General features: G+C 39.2%; 1 protein-coding gene across 13 annotated transcripts in view; it reads right to left on the bottom strand.

Moving 5' to 3' along the window:
• LOC103733245 (ankyrin repeat and sterile alpha motif domain-containing protein 1B) overlaps window positions 1-21143 on the bottom strand; it is a gene marked incomplete at its 5' end in the record, with an annotated part of 492005 nt that overhangs the window by 44617 nt on the left and 426245 nt on the right. For 6 of the 13 annotated variants that reach the window (XM_029563077.1, XM_029563074.1, XM_029563075.1 and 3 more), the window contains 3 exon segments: window positions 9287-9358; window positions 11330-11458; window positions 17599-17673. In XM_029563077.1, coding sequence (XP_029418937.1) covers window positions 9287-9358; window positions 11330-11458; window positions 17599-17673 — 276 coding nt within the window. 13 annotated transcript variants of the gene reach the window in all.

Raw genomic sequence — 21143 nt, 5'->3', positions numbered from 1 at the left:
TTCTAACTTTAAAAAAAGCTTTCAACTTATCTTCACTATTATTTCTTTGAAAGCATAGAAAAGAAAAAAGAGACTCTTGTTGCCTGATCCAAAGTACAGATTATTATTCAGAAATCTACATATTTGAAAATGCATACTTTAGAAGTACTTTCAGCTTGAAAGTTTAAAAATAGAAATTAAGGAGAAGAGACCAATGAGACTTGGTGAAAGCTCAAAAGCTCTGGGAAATAAAAGTTACAAAAATCTTCAAATGCTTACAAGAGTATGTTTATTCCTGATTTTTTAAAAAAATGTGCCCTTCTCTACCAGGAATCCAGATTTCTACTGCATTGTTAAAAAACAGGTATTCTCTCTCTCTCTCTCTCTCTCTCTCTCTCTCTCTCTCTCTCCCCCCCCTCCCCCTCCCCCCTTTCTGTGTGTGTTGATGTCTGTGCACAAAGACCAGAGGTTGAGGGTGAGTATCTTCCTCAATCATTCTCCACCCTACTTTTTGAGACAGTGTCTCTCACTGAACCTGGAACTCATCAAATCAGCTAGACTGGCTAGCTAGCTAAGCTCCAGGGATTCTTCTGTCTTTACCACCCCAGTGGGGTTAGAGACTTGTGCTGCTACATCTGGTGTGGGTGCTGGGGAGATCTGAAGTGCTTTACTGACGGAGGCTGCCCATTTTTTTTTTTTAAAGAGCAATTTCCAACACCTCAAACACCTGTGAACAATGCTATCAACCATGGGATTAGAGAAAGATTGCAGAGAGTAATAAATTGAGTATAATGGCCCATCTCTCACAATGGCAGATGCTTCCTAATGGCGTATTTAATATAATTAGGGAAATGATAGAGTTCTGTGTATTAGTGATAATTAAACCCTGGGGTAAAACATAGGGGTGTAGGTAGGGTACATATGATCCCAGAGAGGCAAAATTAAATAGAACTTCATATGGCTGGAGCAAAGTCCTATTCCACCAAACACTGCATGTCTTGAAATCTTTAAAGTGGGGGTTACATAAAACAAACGCAAACCACAGAATGGCAAAAGTAATATACTTAAAAAATTTTATTTTATTTTACTTAATTTTATTTTATGTGTATGAGTGTATTGCCTGCATGTATGTAAGTGCACCCATGTTGTGCAGTGCCCATAGAGGACAGAAGAGGGTGCACAATCTCCTAGAAAGGGAGTTACAGACAGTTGTCAGCTGCCATGTGGGTGCTGGGAATTGAACCTGTCCTCTGTAAGAGCAGTCAATGCTCTTAATTCTGAGCCGTCTCCCCAAAATTTTACTTATTGCTTTGTGAAATTCACTCCTGTGGATACCTTGTTTAAAAAAGGCGCACGCCTTTAATCCCAGCACTTGGGAGGCAGTGACAGGCCGATCTCTGTGAGTTCAAGTGGTGGCGCATGCCTTTAATCCCAGTACTCAGGAGGCAGAGGCAGGTGGATCTCTGAGTTCAAGGCCAGCCTGCTCTACATAGTGAGTTCCAGGACAGCTGGGGCTACAGGGAGACCCTGTCTCAAAACGACCAAAAAAAAAAAAAATAAAAAAAAAACAAATTTAATAAAAAAAAAAAAAAAAAAAAAAAAAAAAAAAAGCAACTTTCAATTGATTTAGGGGCAGATATAGACAATATAAAACTAGAGAATTATATCTGTCCTCTTATAAAGACCCTTCCTTCTTCACCCCCTCCCCCATTTTGGGAATGGACATTACAAAATGGAAATAAAAGTACAGGACTCCTAAGGTTGGAATACTCTCTTACATACTATATACATAAACCCAGAAAACCCATAAAAACAAACAAAATAATCTAAAGTCTATCTACACATGAATTTACTCATTTTTTCAAACATTTGGAGGAAGAAGCCAAAATATTTCGAGATGTGACTGAAGTAGGCACTTTACATGAATTATTGTAACCAACCATCATAACATTGCGAGGGAGCTGTGATGAAGCAGGGACCAAGGAGACAGTGTGCAGCACATGGTCCCTGCGTTCAAGGGGAAGGGGGTGGGCATGAACCACCAGGCATTTATATAGTGTGATGTGTGAATTGCAGAAGGAAGATTCTCTTTTCTGTTGGGAACATTCCAGAAGAGGCATCACATTCAGCATCCTAGAGCTAATATTTACCCCAAGAATTGATTCAGAAATGAAGCCTGCATCTCTGAGCATGGATTTAGCAAAACAACCCCAATCACTAACATAAATGAATATGTTCAGATTAAACAAATATCTTTTACAGCTTTTCACACATCAGTAATAGATGTTTTTAGATTTCAAAAACAAGTAGAAATGTCTACAAAGCTGTCACGGCAAAGGAAATGAACAACTAAACTGTACTACAAAGGGGCAGAACAGTCCACACGCCCCAGTACCAAAGCCTATCTAATCTCATGTTTTTATTGAATCTTCAAGAGACAAAACAGAAATGGCAATTTTGCTTAATAAAAAACAGGGTTTGATGCCAGCTCCTATTGATTCTTCTTCCTAATTTGGAAGATTAGGAGGGGCGTTATGTAGAGTTTTCATCCAGAAGAACTCTTAAGATGAGTACCTGTCAACAAATGTGTGCATTTATAGCACCTCATAATTGCCACAACTTGGGGGCAACCAAGCTACAATGGGTAGATACAGGACTATCTATTTGTAGAACCCTAGATTTCTGTTCAGTAGAAAGAATGAACCCTAATGTAAGCCCTTAAGTTCAGTTAATAATGGGACATCAATACTGGTTCCTAATTGTAGCAAATGTGCCACACAAATGCAAGATTTTGATAAAAAGGGAAACTGTGAACACGGTGGCAGTAGAGAGAGTACATGGGAACACAGTAATTTATGGACTGTTATCTGCAAACCTAAAATAGCTTTAAAAAGTAGAAGCATTTCTGAGGAAAGAAACTACTAGGTATGATAATGGTAAATACAAGTTATTGTCAATTTGTCCAAATTTATAGGATGTACAAACTCAAGAGTGCACTACAGACTCAGGTAATTATGATGTGTTGATGTAGGTCCATGAAGTGTAACATATGTACTACTCAGGTGTTGATAATGCATGAGGATATGCATGAGTGGGGTAGGAGTATATGAGAAATCTTCGTTCCTGGCAACTTTTCTGTAAAGCTAAAAGTGCTCTAAAATGTTTTATTAAAAATAAGGTCTAGCCAGGCGTGGTGGCGCACGCCTTTAATCCCAGCACTTGGGAGGCAGAGGCAGACGAGTCACTGTGAGTTCAAGGCCAGCCTGGTCTACATAGTGAGTTCCAGGAGAGCTGGGGCTACAGGGAGACTCTGTCTCAAAAACACCAAAATAAATAATAAATAAATAAATAAAAAGTTCTATTAATTAAAAAAATCTCAAGACTGAAGGAAAAAGACTTGTTCACTTGAGCAAACTGAGAAATTATTCCATACTGAATGTAATGTAATTAAACTACCATCTAATATATTAGTTTATCATGACATAATTTAACTGAAATAATATGTATAATGAAACACCAGGAAATAACTGAAAATGCTATTTCAGAACTGAAGGAGACCTTAGGGATGAATGAATGGGTTTAGAGAAACTTAGAATTAACTGGTTGTGAATACCAAATATTCCATATGCTTCTGAGAAGCAGAAACTGTTTAGATTCTGCTTGAACGAGAATGAATTTCTTTGGTCTTTTTGAGACAGGGTCTCCCTGTAGCCCCAGCTGACCTGGAACTCACTATGTAGACCAGGCTGGCCTTGAACTCTCTGAGATCTGCCTGCCTCTGCTTCCCGAATGCTGGGACTAAAGGTGTGTGCCACTACACCCAGAAAAAAGGAATGTTTTAAAGTAAGTGCTGGAGGAGAAAATCAACTAACAGTAAGGAAGCAACAGGAACTCTTCTTAAATTTCTAATTTATGTTAATGCATTGATACCCCAAATTACTAGCGATATCTGCACCTAAATGGTTTAATTTGCCCAGGGCTAACATCATGGAATACTGAGGGTTCATAAAACTCACTCACCCTTTCTCTCTCTCTCTCTCTCTCTCTCTCTCTCTTTCTTCTTTTCATTAGGCTTACATATTTATTTCATTTTAGTATTAATCTCATACTAGCCCATGATTTAGAACCTCTTAGGAATATATAGTTATCTTTCCATTTTGTTTTTATATTTAAAAAATTTTATTTTTATTATCTTAATATTTTTGAGAATTTCATACTTAAGTATTATATTTTCATCATTTCTACCCTCCCACTCTGACTCAATTTCTTGTCTTCTTCTTTGATTGTTATGTTATTGTACATGTACATACATACACTGAATCTCAGAAGAGACTTTAGACTATGGACTTTTGAATAGTATTGAACTGGTAAAGACTCTGGGTACTTTTGAGGATAAACTAAATGCATTTTGCATTTTATATGGTCATGAGCCTATGGGGACCAGGGAGTAGAATGTGGTGGTTTGAATGAGAATTTCCCCCATAGGCTCCCAGTACTTGAACATTTTGTCCCCACTTTGTGGTGCTACTTTGGGAGGTCTTAGAAGGTGTGGCCATGCTGGAGGAAGCATGTCATTGGGGGTGGGCTTAGAAAGTTCTTAAGGTGTGGCCATGGTGGAGGAAACTCATCCCTGGGGGGATGGGCTAAGAGAGTTCTTAAGCCTTACTGGATCTCTAGTCAGCTCTGCATCCTGTGCATGCTTGAAGATGTGAGAGCTTAGCTTCTGCTTCTACTCCAGCCACCTCCATTGCCATGCCTCCTTATGACGATGGTCTCTTGTCCTTTTGGAACTGTAAGCTAAATAAACTCTTCCTTTTATAAGTTCTCTTGGTCATGGTATTTCTATCACAGTAGCAGAAAAGTAACTAATACAGTAATTGGTACCAGGATTGTGGGTTATTGCTGTGACAGACCTGACCTTGGTAATTTGGGAGGATTGTGGAAGCATTTGCAACTCTGGCTTGGAAAAAACCACTGGATGCTCAGAGTTTGCTGTTGTGGCGCTTGGAACAGTTATGCTGAAAGGGTTGTGGATGATGGTGCCCTGGCTTGTGAAGCTTCAAAGGAAAATGGAGACTATCAGGGCTGTTTGTGTGATATCTTGAATTGAGAATCTGTGGGTTCTTGTTGGCTGGGGCTGAAGAATCAGCTGTGATTAAGAAGAGACCAGAGTCACTGAAGTGAAACCTTTGTTTTACTGGGACAATTGATGCTGGTTAGCTGGGGCTGAAAAATCAGCTTTAAGTAACAAGAGACCTGCATCACTGTGGCAAAAATCTTCTGGGAAGTATTTCCTCAGGGTCAGTATACAGAAGCAATGGCCCGGGGGGCGGGGGTCCAAGCCTCCATCTCAAGCTGGAAGCAGGACCTGGTAATGTATAAGAGTCTCCTGCATGGTTCTGGTGCTGAGAGCGTAAAGGGGTCATAGAGAGCACCTAAGGCTTGGCACCCTGAGAGGTTAGACGAGGCCATTGGTGAAAGTGCAGCCTCAGTTTCAGTGAAGACCCCCAGGACTGAAGGGGTCATGGAGAGAATCTGAGGCTCTGCAGCCCAAGAGACCAGAAGAAGCCATTGGTGAAGGTGCAGCCTCAGTTTCTCTGGGGACCCCAGGTTTTTGGAGATGCCAGGACCATGGGACAACCACTAAGGGCAGCAGTAGGTGTGGAATGGAGCCAATTTGGGTCTGCAAGATGAATTGTGTGCTGTGGACAGCAGAGTCAGAGAAGTGGAGCTGCCAGAATCCTTTGGAGCCCAGAAGATTGTGAGTGAATCCCAGATGACCAGTCTTGAGCTATTTTGCTGAACTTAGGTTTTGCTTAGGTGTACTCAATCCTTCCCTTTTGAAATAAGACAGTACTTGTTTTGGGTTTTACAGGAGCCCACAGTTAAAAGAGATTTAAAAGAGACTATGGATTTTTAAGTGTTTGGATTTTTTAAGGACTGTGGAACTTTTAAGATTGTGATATTGTTAAAATCATATCTTGGGGACAAGAAATAGAAAGGTTGTGATTTAATAGTAATGTGTTTGTGTGTCAAGTTGACAAGAGGTCAATTGTGCTGGATAGCTTTAGTTGTCAACTTGACACACCTGGGTAGAGGGAGCCTCAATTGGGGAATTGCCTCCATTGGACTGGCCTGTGGCCATGTCTGGGGAATATTTTCTTGATTTTTGAGTGATGTGGGAGGGCCCATCCCACTGTGGGCACTGCCACCCCTGGGCAGGTTGTTCTCATTGTAAGAAAGCAGGCTGAACATGGGTCAGGGGAACAAGTCAGTAAACAGCATTCCTTCATGGCTGTGCTTCAGCTCCTGCCTCCAGGTTCCTGCCCGGAGTCCTACTTTGGGCTCCTTAAGTGATGAACTGTGATCTGAGAGATGTAAGCCAAATAAACTCTTTCCTCCCCAAGTCGGTATTGGTTAGAGTATTTTGTTGCAGCAATCAAAGGCATACTAGAACAATTCCAAATCTCAAAAACAATGCAATCTGAAGTGCTTCTGGTCTCATGGAATAAATGAAATAACTAACAAACTGATTTTAGGAGATCATGGCTTTTTTTCAGGATCATCTTTTATGATCTTTAGGCTGATGGTACTGTGAAGGTATCTCTTAGGTGATGTCTCTACCAGTCTAGGGTAATTACATGTTTACACGTTTCTCTACTTCAGGGAACTGTCAACTCAGTGAAAGCAAGAGCCAAATCTTAGTCATCTTTGCTAGAAAGTACATTTAAGAGAACATTTTTCAAAATCAGGAACACACTGATTTACTTCTTTTTTTTGAAATAAATCTTTTAAAATATTTTATGAAATAAAAATTCAATAAAAAATTAAAAATATTTTACGTATTTTTATTTTATGTATATGTATTGCCTGCATGTATGTGAGTGCACCCTTGTCATACAATGCCCACGGATGTCAGAAGAGGGTGTCAGATCCTCTGGAACTGGAGTTATAGATGGTTGTTAACCATCATGTGGGTGTTGGGATTCAAACTTGAGTCCTCTGCAAGAGCAGCCAGTGCTCTTAAATGCTAAGCCATCTCTCCTGCCCTGTGATTTACTTCTTAATAGAAGGACAATTTAATTTCAGCCAAAGTGCATACTGTTGAACAGAAAACTCATTTTTCTCAACGAAAAGATTAAACTAGGTAAAGTTTTAATCTGCAGTGCTTTGGCCTGATACATTACCTTTTAAGAATATTTGTGTCCTAAAATATTTCCCATGGGTGGGAACTTGAGACTAGAATGCCATCATGTTAAAAGGAGAGCAGACATCTGTGGTTCAAACTGACAATGAACTGCAAATTGAGACCCACACTTTTTAGTTGGTGAAGGTTCTAATTCACAATACAACAGTCTCAGTCACAGATTCAATCTGTGCTTCTAGCTTTGAAGGGCTCCAGTGAATGCAACTTGAGTTACTGTATCAAGACTTAAAATTTGTTTAATCAAAACAGGAAATGAAGTTTTATGATATTCTAAGAAGCAATAAAGTTTTAATTTCATGTAAACTGCCTAAGATATACATCAAGGGCAGCAACCCAGAAAAATGCCCCACAGAATGTTTTTTGTAAAATAGGCAACTTTTTCCAAGTTTCATTTTAGGCAACAGACAAGTATTTAACTCAATTATTCTCTATTGAGATTATTAAAATGGTGTTGCAATTAATATCAGGATACAATTTCAGATCCATTCAATTGTGAGAAACTGACTGAAACTCAAATCACAGATCGGTGTCTTTTCAATGATGCTACACACACAATGCAATATTTATGCTGATTAGAACACTGGAGTAGCTGGACTCAGGTAATTTAGTTAATAGTATGAAATGAGAGATGCCAAATTAATTTCTTAGATGGATTTTTGAATATCTTTAAAGCAATTATGAGGCTTGATGACTAAAAAATGTTTTCTTTTTCTTAATGTGCAGAGGTGACACAATTTAGATCAGATATATTCTATTTAGAACACAAGGTTCCCAGAATTATAAAACCAGGAAAATCCCTCAAGGTCATCAGCCTAACGTGAGTCTCTAAGAACAGAAACAAAGGCTCAGAGAATCAGTAAGATGCTCTGGAGTCAGATACCTAAATTCCAGTCTGGATTGGCAAATTATTCCCCAGGTAACCTCAGGAGAGGTATTCAACCTCTCTAAGCCTCAGTTTCCTCATCTGTAAATGGGGATAATAATTAGAGTTGGGCAAATGGTAATTACTCAGCAAACATTAGCAACTATCATTTTATTGTGAATAAAAGGTGACTCCCAAGACAGGAAGGCAGTGACACAGTATCTAAGGGTAAAATCCATTGGTACTACATCAAAGGGACAGGTTACTTATTGTAGTATCTTTGCTACCTAATTGATTGAGACATTAAGTTAGTGATCACAAACCAAGGTTTTGATTTCATGAAGAGTCACACAGATTTGGTTCCAATTAACAATGGACATTTGATATTTATCTTTATAACTAGTTCTGCTCAATTACATGTCTTTAAATCTTTTTAGCCCCAAACTGCTCATATGAAATTAATAATGATGTATTTCCCACAAATATGAGTTAGGGCTCTTTCTGGAATGATCTTAAATTTGACCATGGTTATTTGCTACACTGAACAGGATCAAGAGTTTTAATTTGCCAGTGGAAGTCAAATACTTCCATATTTCCCAAACATCAGCTCTGGAGGAAGCAAGAATAAGAGATATAGAAAAGGAAAAGTGTAACGGTCATGTGGGTGAAATTACTTTAGGGATCTAGTATCACAGACATCCGGAATTGCCATTTTTGCCAGTACTCACTGCCCTTAAATGTTTGGTATCACTCAGAACTGAATGTTCTTACATTTAACTAAAAACCCAGAACAATGAAGTCCCATAAAGAATATTAGCTTTATATAATTGCTTCCTATACTTCCACTTTGGTAATTTTTAGTATGTTAGTAGTAGTCTTGTTAGTGAGCGTTCTCAGACTGTCAGGTTGGTGTTTAAAGCATTTTCTTGAGATAGACTAAAGTTTTTATACTCATCTAGAGAATGACCAATGCGTGTGCTGTTAAACTTTCATTCTTTAAGAGTAATTAAGAGCAAATGTACTATGGTCTAAATATATCAAAGAGACATTCTCTTTAACGACAGTGAGATAATTCCAAGTATAAACAAGAACAAAGCCAAAATACCTTTTTATGTAACACCAATATAATTCAGCAGACCAGCAGATGAAGAAAATGGTAATTTGGAAGGTGTCAGTTTGTATCTATATCTGGAATTTAGTATTTCAGCTACTAAGATAAAAAACGTTTAGAAACTTACCCGCATTTTTGCACAAGCATCTTGGGTTGATTCTGTCCCCCTGAGCTCTTTTATCAGCATAGAACCTAAATACTAAAACACACAAAAAAGGAACAATTTATTAAAAAGAATATAAAAGTGAATAATGATTTAAAAACAAACTGTGGGAAGACTACAGGCTAGGTTTCCTGGCTAAAAATTGCTGATAACTTTAAACAACTAATAGTAACTAATCCTTATAGATAAATGCATTCATAGAGGGACTGTAGCAGAATTAGCCACAAGCTCTGAGGACTGTGCTCTTTATAATGAAGTTGGGGCATGTTCTAAAGATGTCATCTTTAAAATCATATTTAGCTGCAAAATGGGGGTATCTAAAAATGCTTTCCCATTTTTTTGAGGCAGCAATGTCTGCAAAAATAAATCACACTATCAGTGTAATTACAGGGTTGTATGAGACAGCTGAGAAATACGCAACATGGCTCCCATTTGGGCTCATTCAGAGGCATAGGTAATTAAAATTGCCTGTCCTTAGGCAGAGATGCATGTCTGGACCCTTTTTATTCACAGCTGTGTGCCCTGTGCTTGATCTACCTGAGAATGGATGAACGTGGCTAGGGAGAGAGCATGCCATTGCCATTACTCAGGGGACAGGCAGAGTCCTGGGTGTAGAGTGACACATGGTGAGCTGGATGGGGGCAGACACACTCTTCCCCAGAATTATAAGCCATTTTTCTAGTTTGTGATTGGATCATGGCCACCTGCTGCTACACAGCATCATTCAGTTTCCTGATCCTGGCTGGGGCAAATGTCTTTGCTGTGTTTCTCCGTCATCTTACTTCTTTTTATAATTAACTGACTTATTGACATTTTGAGGCCAACTAGTTCTTATGGTTTCTCCCCTCCTCCCATGCCCTTAAAAATAATTTTACATGTCTTTTAAAATTTAGAGCCAAATAAATATTGTAGAAGAGACTAGAAGTCCTGCTAAAATGGGGACACCTGGCTTAGTGCAGGCACAGGGTTTGGGAACCAGAATTGAGGCCCAGGGAAGGCACAATGCAAAGGGGTGGTCCGGGGCCTTGTTCAGAACAGTTCAAGGATTTGAGGTTTGAGCTTTGAATGAAGCCATTTCAGCCCTACAGTGTTGGGGAAAATACTGTTGAAAGAAACCCGATGTTGAAAGACAAGCAACAAGGAACAGGAACAGCACAGTGAGAAAGCCCAGGCTGAGGAGGGCAAGTGTACCAGACCGTGGGGAGGTGACCAGGCTGCAGGGAGGTGACCAGACCACACCTCCACCAAATTAAGGAAAATGATCTCAGCAAAATCTTTATCTTTTAAATTCTTAGGAAAGTTTGCCCTAACTGAAACATTTCTTTTAAAGACTGTCAGTTTCAGGGTTCAACCAATTTTTCCTGCTGTAGTCCTGCCACCTACCAAATCCTGCAGCCTTTTGAACATCTATTTGTTCATAACACTCATTTTTCAGACAAATGTAACTGTTTCCCTTGTTCCACGAAAAAGACGAAACAACAACAAAACCCCAAACCTACCCACCAAACCAAACAAAAACAAGCCAGCAAGGCAATCCTGTTGCTGACAGTGCAGAGTCTGTTGCTTATATAAAGGCAGACCCAACGTTCCGAGATCACTGGTGAGCGGAGATGCCTATCTGTACGATATTTATGCTCACCTCCTTTTATTTTACTTACTTGTTTTCAGTGCTATGGACTGAACCCAGGGCTTCATGCATGCTAGGCAAACATTCGACCACTGAGCGACACCTCTAGCTTTGCATTCCATTTAAAATTGTGCTTTATCATATTTTTATTAAAACATACAACTCTGTAAGAAACTTGAACTAACAAGATCTGAAGGGGTCCAAAGCTCTAGTTATCTGGACTTTCTCTTTGGAGAAATGCTTCTTTTCAGGAAAAGAGAAGAGGGGAAGGAAATCTTTCAGGAATTTCAATGTTGGGCTTTTTGGTACATTTTCAATAAACTCGTACAAAAAAGGAACGTATACTCCATCCCTACTTGTGCTCAAATACTGACACTTACAAAAGCTTTGTAGTCACAGGACTGGAAGATGAGTTTTTCCGGGTGGTGCTGCCAGTACTGGACTGGAGTTGAGGCTGTGGCTTCATTTGGAGGTCGCAAGGTGATGGAAGGTTCTCCCCAGTCTCCTGTCTGGAAATGAAATTTATTTTAGAGGCAGTAGAAGCAGTAAGCAAAGTTCATTCTCTCTAGCTGGCTTGGGTTCACTGAATACACTTGTACTGTAAATGTGCAATGCATTTTGGTGTATTATATGTCTATAAATATCAGTTGTGTTTCTGTATGAACTAGCATTGTATTTTCTGAAGTGGAGTTCAGTTTTGAAGTGTGACGAATTATTATGCTTTCAGAATGAAACCCTAGGCTAAATAATTCCAAAAAATAAAACAGGAAGGTATTAACATATGATGTGCTAATTCATAATTTTCTGTTAACAACAGAAAAAATACCCATGTTTGAGCTTTTTGTTATTAAACTTGACTGAAGTTTTCAGTTCAAATTGCTTTTAGCTTAGAATACACAGTTCCATTAATGTCAGTCCCCAAATATGACATTATTATGTACTGTGCATAATTTTATATCTGTGGAGAAAGGCTTTGTGAGTAGGGTACTAAACAAAAATGTTAAAATAAAAATTTACTAATGGGCAACAGCTAATTTCCTTTGTTGGAATTCAACTGTGTTGATAGTGCTATTGTGACTGTCCAGGATGTACTTAGTTGCTTTCTTTGGGAGGTCTAAATACTATAGCAGCCCAAACTTGGTATGCACATCTGCTTGTATGTGCATGAATGTGTGTATTCTGTTTCACAAGCAGGTCACATATGATGGTATGTTATATTATACACATACCCTTTAAGACCGGTCATTCCATTTGTTACTTTCTATGAAGTCAGTCTTACCATAATGGTTTAATGTAAACATTAATAAAGTCAAAGGACTATTTTGGGAGGTCTTTTCTGGACTCTAATCTGATTTACATGTCACAAGTGGAGTGTTTCTTATATTTCTAATTCTTTTCCATACCAAAGATTCTTGGCTTCTCAGAATTCAGTTCTTTGTTCTCAAATGGGCATAACTAAACCTAGACTATGAACATGTTTTCGAAGCCGCTCTCTTCTAACTTGAATTGGGCTGCTCTTATAGAATTATGAGAATTATGTCTCTCAGGCATCAGAAGTATGTAACAAGATCTCATGAGCTCCAAAACCAAATAAACCTTGGTTGCAGGCCAAGTTCCATGATGTGCTAGCAAATGGGTTGACACATTGTGGGATTTCTTGAGGAGGATTTTCAAGGAGTCTGTACAAGAATGTCCACCTTCAGATGCATAACGGGAAAAAGAAGTGTGTAGCTCTCATTAGATTCGTTGAAAGGACAGGGAAATCCCAAATGTTATGAACCACAGGCCTCCAGGAATGGCTCAAATTGGGTTCGTGTTTAGGAGAAGGGGCTAGCGCCTCAATGTTCTCTGTGCAGTTTAGAATTACATTAGGTGGAATAAAATGAGGCAGCATCCAAAAATAGAAAGTGGAATTTTCTTTCTGGAAATTTCTAACTTGCTTTGAAGAATGAGAAGAAGCATTCAAGAGTCTTGTAGGAATGCAAAGCCCTTTTCACAGCTATTGGAGCCTGAAAGCATGCCTTCTGTACGCAGGTCTCCTGAAATCACAGCAGAGCTGCATTTCCAACCTGCTCCTTGGCTCTCACTGGAGCACCTGGTGGCTGAGAACTCTTTCTGTGTTCGGAGCCATTCTCCATATTTGTTTTGTTTCAGTTGTTGCTTTACTTGTGTACTGCTTGATCTTCCTAGACCCTGTATTCTGATATTTCAAAGCATCATTTAAAATGTATCATGATATTTTAAACTATAATATTAACTTAAATATTTTTGTTGATTTTATGGTCTACCCCTGATTCATTATTGAATTTTCTCTTTATGAGTTTTTAATTGTTCAAAAGTACTCACTGACTGTGATTGAGGATTAAGCTTTTCTCTGATTTTATATTTGATTTTTTTCCCCTTCAAATGTCTGGCTTTTTAATCATTTCTCTAGTCTTTATTTCACTTGGTTATTCTTTGCTCTTAAAAGCTAGTATAGACTTCGAAATGAAGGATATGTGGGATTCATTATTTTAAAGCTGAGTATAATAACCTTTATGACAGCTTACAACTTTGGAAACATCGTAGCTATGAGTTCTTAAAAGCTCTCCCCAAATCTAGCAAGCAACTCTCTAATTTCCCCCATTAAACGTCTCTCCCTTCCCGCCTCCCTTGAGAAAGCAACAACAACATAGCAAACAGGTATTGTACATTTACGTCACAGATGACATTGTTAACACAACAACAGAAGTTTGCACGCAACTCTGTGGAATGATACAAAAGGAGGATTTGGGTGACATCAAAAGATCCTTTGAACCAGTCTGCTGATGTGACAACTCAACCAAGCAACAGATCTTCACATTAGCCCTATTGTAGTTTAGCTGAGGTTTACTGAGGCTGCGCTTAACAGGCAGCTTTCAGAAAAGCCAGAATTGACACGGCAGGAGCTGGGGGTACTGAGGACTGTAGGGAAAGGTTTGGGAATAAGGTTTGGGGTGGGAGTGGGTGCAGTAAAGCCGGCACAGGTTAGTATGTTAAGCATGCAAACCATGTGCAGACTCATTCTCTAACTGTTCAATTAGGTCACACACGTTCATAGTTAAATTTTTATGTGCTCTGAGTGTTTAATCTGCTCTGAGTGTTTACATCATCCACAGAAGTTGTAGCAGCCATTCTGAGAACAACAAGCCCCAGCACACACCCCCTCAGTTTGGAAATTATCGAGACCATTTATTTGATAACCACTTGAAGAAATGAGTGAGGCATCCACTTAACTGTTTAGACAGCGCCATCATCTGCTCTCCTAGGGCTTATTTTGTCTAAAAGTCACAAACCACCTGCTTTGAATCCAGAGTGATCTGAGAGGCCCTCCCCTAGAAGCTCTGGAGGAAGATAATTATAGGAGAGGGAAATATAATCCTTACTTTATTTTCTTTATAGCCTTCAAATGTTGCTCCAATCCAAATATTTTAAAATTCCCTACAGGGATTGAATCGACCTTTCTGGAAATAGACTCTAGTTTTGTCATACTTAGTATTATTTCCAGAAACTTATTTTCAGACAAAAAAAGTGTTCTTAGGACTGAATTTATAAGAAAATAATTTTTTTCTTCCTGGAAATTTATCAATTTCTGCTCTCTTAAAAAAACCCTCAGATCTATGAATATTTAGAAGAGTCAACATGTTGATGTTGAGTTTTCTCTTTGGAGTCAATTTAATGGGAATGGAAGGACTCCAGTTGGACTTAGTACCATGCTCTAGTGAAGGACAGGAATGACCTTGGAACTGGGCTGGCATTCAGCTTGCTGGTTGACTGCCAGCTAAGGAAAACACAAGCATGTGGAGAAGCATTTGGGTTGAGCCTTAGGTTTCAACCTTCCTTGAGGCAGAATTACAGTAGGAGTGAGCACTGGAGACCTGGGGAGAGCACTTGCTATATGTAGTAGCAGAAAAGACTGTAAAATAAATAAGGACTTTTTTGCCTCATATATAAAACAATTTTCAACTATGAAGCCTTGGGGTAGCTCTTGGTGAAGAGCTATACATTCCTATATACACACAATACCTGTATTTCCCCAGGCAAATGTTTTAAGTTAAATCTAATTATTTCCCACTTTAAAATGCTTATTAAAAATTAATAAAAATCAAGGCCTAAGAAATCTTTTTGCCTCAAATAATGGCTATAATAAAAACTCTTTTTTAATGAGAAACAGACTAACCTTGTAGGCAATGATACAATAACGCATAGAGTAACAAAACAAAGTAGGAAAAGCTTGGTGTGGAATTCTGTCATATTTAAAATTATTACCAACATAGTGATCTTTAGAAGACTTCCTTAAGTAATCACAGAAGAGAAATTAAAATGAGTCAAGTAACTTTTAAGTTTTTAATAAATGTCTTCAGGCTTTTTCTTTAGAGCTTAGAGTACCTAAAGAAAATCCTTTAGGTTAATAATCTTAATATTCTAAGAATTTAGTTATGGTGTAAAACTTCACTTATTTGGTATTTGTTATGTTTTATGTATGCATTAAGGTCTTCTCAGTTTTTTAAAAATAAATACATGGAAGGACGTCAATTAAACAGAAGAAAATGTACATCATTAACTGTCACTTCAACCCCCCCGCAAAAAAAACCCCTTCAAATATTAAGGAAAAATAATTTAATATTAGAGTTTTAAATGGAGTGGTTTCTTTCTAACAGGCATTTGTCAACAGCCAAGGACTTATAATTGGGCCCTATGTGAAATGATGCAATTAAATGAAACATTATTTTAGACCACTAGCCAAAAAATAAACCACCACCGAATGAACATAGTTACAAGAAAAAATTCAACAGGCAGATTTTTATTGGACTAAAGAATCAAAAAATGCAGATGTTGACCCCTGTATTGTTTCAAAAGGTAGTAAATAGCTCCACTTTTACTTTCTGTGCCACTAGACATTTAAGGCAAGTTCTAAAACAGATCACACCATGTACCAATCTTCTTCCAAAGGGAAGCCGACTATTACATATTCTATTTGTTCCAAGAACAAAATGTGGGAGATGTTCTCTATATTTTTATTTTCTTCTACGTCAAAAGTTTCTTAAGAATATTAGTAAATAATTAGAAGGTATGACAGTGACTTAGCTTTCTAACATCAATAGAGAAGTAGGATTTTTTGACTCCTTCTACTATTCTTTTCAAAAAATTTTAAAATTGAGCCTTAAATGATTCTTTAATAGAAGCTTTTAAATCTTTTCTGCAAGAAGTGATTCCCACCTACCTGCTTATAAATTTAGATCTGAATATTAACAAACATTATTCTATGTTTCTTCAGAACACTTAATGAAAAAACTAACATGATTTTAAATGACAATTGTTACTTTAAGGTTTGACTTTCAGTAATCTGACAAACTTCAGAGATAGGCTACCCAAACACACATTAAATGATTACATAACCTTCTGTAATCTCTATGGCTTTCCCAAGTGCTACACAGAGCTCCATGCTTCTAAAGATACACACATATTTGGATGTGAATGCAAGGGAGGGTTGCCTACCAACATTCACACACATGGAAAAGCTGGAGGCTACAGCAGTGGTTTGAACAAAATCTCCAGGAATTAAGAACAGTGGTTTGGTTGAGTTCAGTAGGTTTTGCTGATTTTTTTCTATTGAGGAGGAGCAGAGATGGTCACTTCTGAACACACAAAAGCTGCATTAGCACCACGTGCTGAGGGGGAACTGCTGGGGTCGCGGAGTATCAGTGCAGGCAATGCACAGACACCATGGTCCCCCAGAACCAGGAGTCCCATGCACGGGAGAATGGATGTACCTGATGCGATGCCCTACAAAAGGCCCTTTACATGCCACCCCAAGAACTCTCAGTGATTCTCAACCAAATGTCTCAAGCTCTCAGACAGCAGGCTAGCCAATGAGAAAAGTTTCACTGAATGTGAAAATAGGATTGTATTTTAAAATATAAAACTTAAAATCTATACCAGAATGTTTACATTCCAAATAAAAATATTTTTTTCTAAAGTATGCAATGGTGAAATATGAATATTTGAATATTAAGCAGCTCAGAGTAAACTGGGTCATAATTTCACACACATTCCAAATATCAATTCAATACGTTCAAGTGGAAAAAGGCTGAGAAGCACCTTGTAGCCATAATAATGTCTCTCCCAGCTCCCCTCCCCAGACATTTGCATCAAATATACACAGAATCTCATGCAAATCAAGTATATGTCTTACAAGTAAAGCGCATGAATCTTTGAGAATCATTGGACACAAAGGGTTGAATAGCCCATGGACATGGAAAAGTACAAAACTGGGAAGAATAGCTGATATATACATGTGTGTGTATATATATATATCAATTTACCCTTTGCCTTCTTCCTGTAAAAGCAAGTTAACACAGACACCTGGAACGAAGGCCAAAACTCACATGGGACAGAGTCTCACCATAGACTTCAAAACCAAGTATGTTTCTCATTTTAGGACAATGTTTACACATCAACTAGTCACAAGGCACAGTAAATGAAATAGAGTTGACAAAGAACCTCAGGAGTCACTAGACATTACGAATTTTCTGCATTGCCAGGACGTAGTACCTCGGGCTGGTGACAACACTGCGACACAGCACATAGCGCAAGTTCAGGAAGAGAAAAGAACCATGTGTAGCCTTACATTATGAACCTGATGGATCGCTGAGAAAGGAAATCCAGCGTTCTGATTCGTCCATATTTCACAGACAGACGACTGCTGGTATAAACAGAAAACTATCTCATCTTGTCAATATTTAAAACATGGTAGCTACCAAGGCATATCCAGGAAAGGAAGCAGGAAAAACCAGTAAAATACAAGAATCACATTTCTTTCTTTCCTTTTTTTTTTTTAAAAGCAAAAACTGAAAGAATGTTTTTAGGGTATTCAAGGTTTAATAGTTGATTTCCAAGGCATTCTTTTTGCTTAAAATATTTTGGATTGGCTGCAGGGGGCAGGGGGCGGGGAGACCATTTATGCATTAATTTGATATCAAGGGAAATTACCAATAAATTCGCACCTCAGAAAAAGCAAACTATTTTTACTTTTGCCAAAAAGAAAGGCAGTGTCTTCCCTCTTTGTATCAATATTTTCGTTGAATTCAAGAAAGATGGGGAAGAACTCTTTAAAACAAATCAAACATCTTAATTTCCTTATCATTGGTGGTCAAGAAGAAACACTAAACAGTGCCTGTGCTTCTAGGGACTCTCTAGGGCTGAACTCTGTGGCTAACAATGTGTCAGGTCCCTGTATCAGGGGGTTCAGGGTGCAGTGGAGGCAGCAAGGAGCCCCTGATGGCAGGGAGACCAGGGTCAGGGAAGCTCAGCACTGTTACTCTAGCAGAAACTTCTGGACGCACATTTCTGAGTGCAATGAACCAGCACCTTCACTGAGCTCTCCATCACACTGGAACAAATCTAGAGTGGAAACGTGTGCTCAGAACCAAATGCCAGACTAACCAACATCCACTCCCAAGTGCTACGGCAGAAACCACCACATCACCTGTCGTGCTCTTGACCTGACCTTTCTAGAGTTCTTTTCCTGAATGCTGTTGTCCTAAATGATACTTTGGTGGGGTATGGTAGGCCATGGCTATAATCTCAGCACCTGGGAGGCTGAGGCGGAAGGTTTGCTATGAGTTCAAGGCCAGTCTAGGCTGCAGAGTGAAACTCTTCTTAAACTGACCCCCCCAAAAACCCCCAAAACACAGCAAAATTGACTACCAGAATTCATTCAGTAAGCATTATATGTGTCCCCAGAAATCCCAGTGGAATCTGACAAAGATCATTGCTGGAAGGGGATACACATATTCCCAGAATGTGACTTAGAAACACACTAAAGCATTAAACAAACTACAGAAGAGCAGGTTTGCCCCTGATTAAAGGTTTCCTCTTGTCTTCTCAGAAACACTCAGCAGAAGTTTAGCATCTCTCTGCAGTGAGGATGGCATCTCCACACACACTTACACCTTTGCTCTCCAGGCCTCTAGCCTGTTGGGGATGGATTGTCAGGTACCTAGCTCTCTTCCATTTACTGGCTCTGATGTTCTTAGTTTCCTCTCTAAACTTGATGCCGTCTTCTCTACCCAGGAACATTCCCCTTCCTATCTCCAAAATTCATTGCTCAAGCAAGTCAAGTCTTGAGTTTATTAATCCACCTGCCATGTCTCCAATAGCTTCCACCTGATTTAAATTCACAGCTGTCTTCAATATCTGTGGGGGATTGGCTCCTGGACTCTGTTGAAGCCCAAACCAGAGAATGCTCAAGTCCTTATACAAAACTGGACATCATTTGCACATAACCTACACACATCCTCCTGTATACTCTAAATATTACATAGTTGTTATACCATATTATTTAGGGAAGAGTGACAAGATAGTGTGAAATGTTAAGTACAGATACAATTTTGTTTTCAAATAGTTTTTATCTGCAATTAGTTGTATCTATGGCTGCAAAACTGAAGGACACGGAGGGCCATTTGTACTGACTGCAGGTTTAGTTGGCTTACCATCTTTACTGGCACCAAATGTATTTGTAGGATGCCCTCAACCCTTTCAGCTCTTATATTCACAATCCTGAGTGAACCATAGCTTCTTACACTTGAACATGCCACTAACACTAATGTCAGTAGGAACCCACATGCCACCAGTCACCTGAAAGATCAAGACCTCAACATTCAGAGAGGTTAAGTGACTTGCTGAGGCCACACAAGAGTAGTACAGATGTCAGCTTCTGGCATGGCTAGGAAGGAGTGCAAGCTGGTGTGGACCAGAAGGTACAGAGAAGCTCCAGTTACAGGGGGCTTGCATTTCTGAGCCTGAAGTAAATTGTGGAAATGTGGCCACTTCACAGAACAGTCTCAAGTCCACAGCTGTCCAAACACTTTTATTTCTTTCCAATTATTAGTCCTGAATGGACAGGGCCCAGTCTCTCCACCCTGGTGAGCACAAAGCACTTAACATTTTGGCCAGGCTGCATAGCTTCCTAGTCACTTTGAGTCATGAGGAATTCCTTTTGTCTAAAGTCCTATCTCATACCTGATTCTAACTTCCCGCTTCCTCATCATGGGCCAGTTTTGGGACGTAAGACACCAGAAGTAGTGAGAGAGGCTGGGGTGCACTGCCCTATCCTAGGAGGGAGGGTGGGATAGCATGGTCCCTCTTGGGATGCCCTCATCTACCTCCTCCCTGTGTTTATCTGGGAAAAGGGGAAGAATACAGCCTTTTTCTTCTTCTTGTCTGACTGTGGTTGAATTCTCTCTGATAGCTGGCACTGTTATTCTGTAGACACTACTATGACATGCAAGGGAGGGGTTCAGGTGCCTCAACTTCCTGCTGCACACCTATGCACTTCACATGGCATGTGTATATCCCTGTCACACACAATAGGAGAAGGTAGGGTTTTAGACCACTGTTCCTCATCTCTGTCAGGACACATTTCTCTGCCTTCTTAGACTAGGTAGGTGCTACGTGCATCTGCCTACAGCTCATGGAAAGACATGCCAGTTCCCCTCCTGGCCAGCACTCCTTACTGGAATGCATGTGCTCCTTGGGCCCCTTCTCAACACTAGGCTGGGAAAGCCTAGGGAAACACTGTCTTCTCTCCAATAGGAAGGGAGGAAAAGTCTCAGCCCTTTTCTTGGGGACTCAGTTCTCTACCTTTCCCCAATACCAATGGTTCCTCTGGCTTGGGGACAGTTGCTGACATTGGCAGGCATGACTGACTCAGTGACTCTTGGGAAACCCTGAGCAGGTGTCAGGCTCTGTATTGACAGGTTCTCTTTAGAGTTATTTAGTGTCTATAGGGCAATGCCCTCTAAGTGTGTAGTTACATGAGTCTATCTTCCAATAGTCACACTATCAGAGCTAAGGAAGGCAGAAAGGATCCCACACAACACCTATTTTATAACATGCTTTTGTTCAATGAAGGGGAAAGAAAAACCTCTCACCTCTAGTCATATATACAGAAAAGTCATGTTGCATGTTTCTATATATCACAGATGCTGCAATAGCCATGTTCCATCTATAAACTGTCTTAAATGCAGGGGTAAGATCTATAATTCCTAATAGTTGTATGAGTCAGTATAAATGGCAAAAACTCAGATTAAAATAAAGACAGTTAATTAGATTTCTTAGTTTTGAAGTTTTTTTTTTTTTTTTTTTTTTAGAAAGGGTTTTTCCATATTTCCA

This window comes from Nannospalax galili, unplaced genomic scaffold, assembly GCF_000622305.1.
Source record: "Nannospalax galili isolate Female #2095 unplaced genomic scaffold, S.galili_v1.0 scaffold734, whole genome shotgun sequence".
NCBI classification, from domain to species: domain Eukaryota; kingdom Metazoa; phylum Chordata; class Mammalia; order Rodentia; family Spalacidae; genus Nannospalax; species Nannospalax galili.
This window is presented reverse-complemented; position numbering and strand designations above follow the sequence as displayed.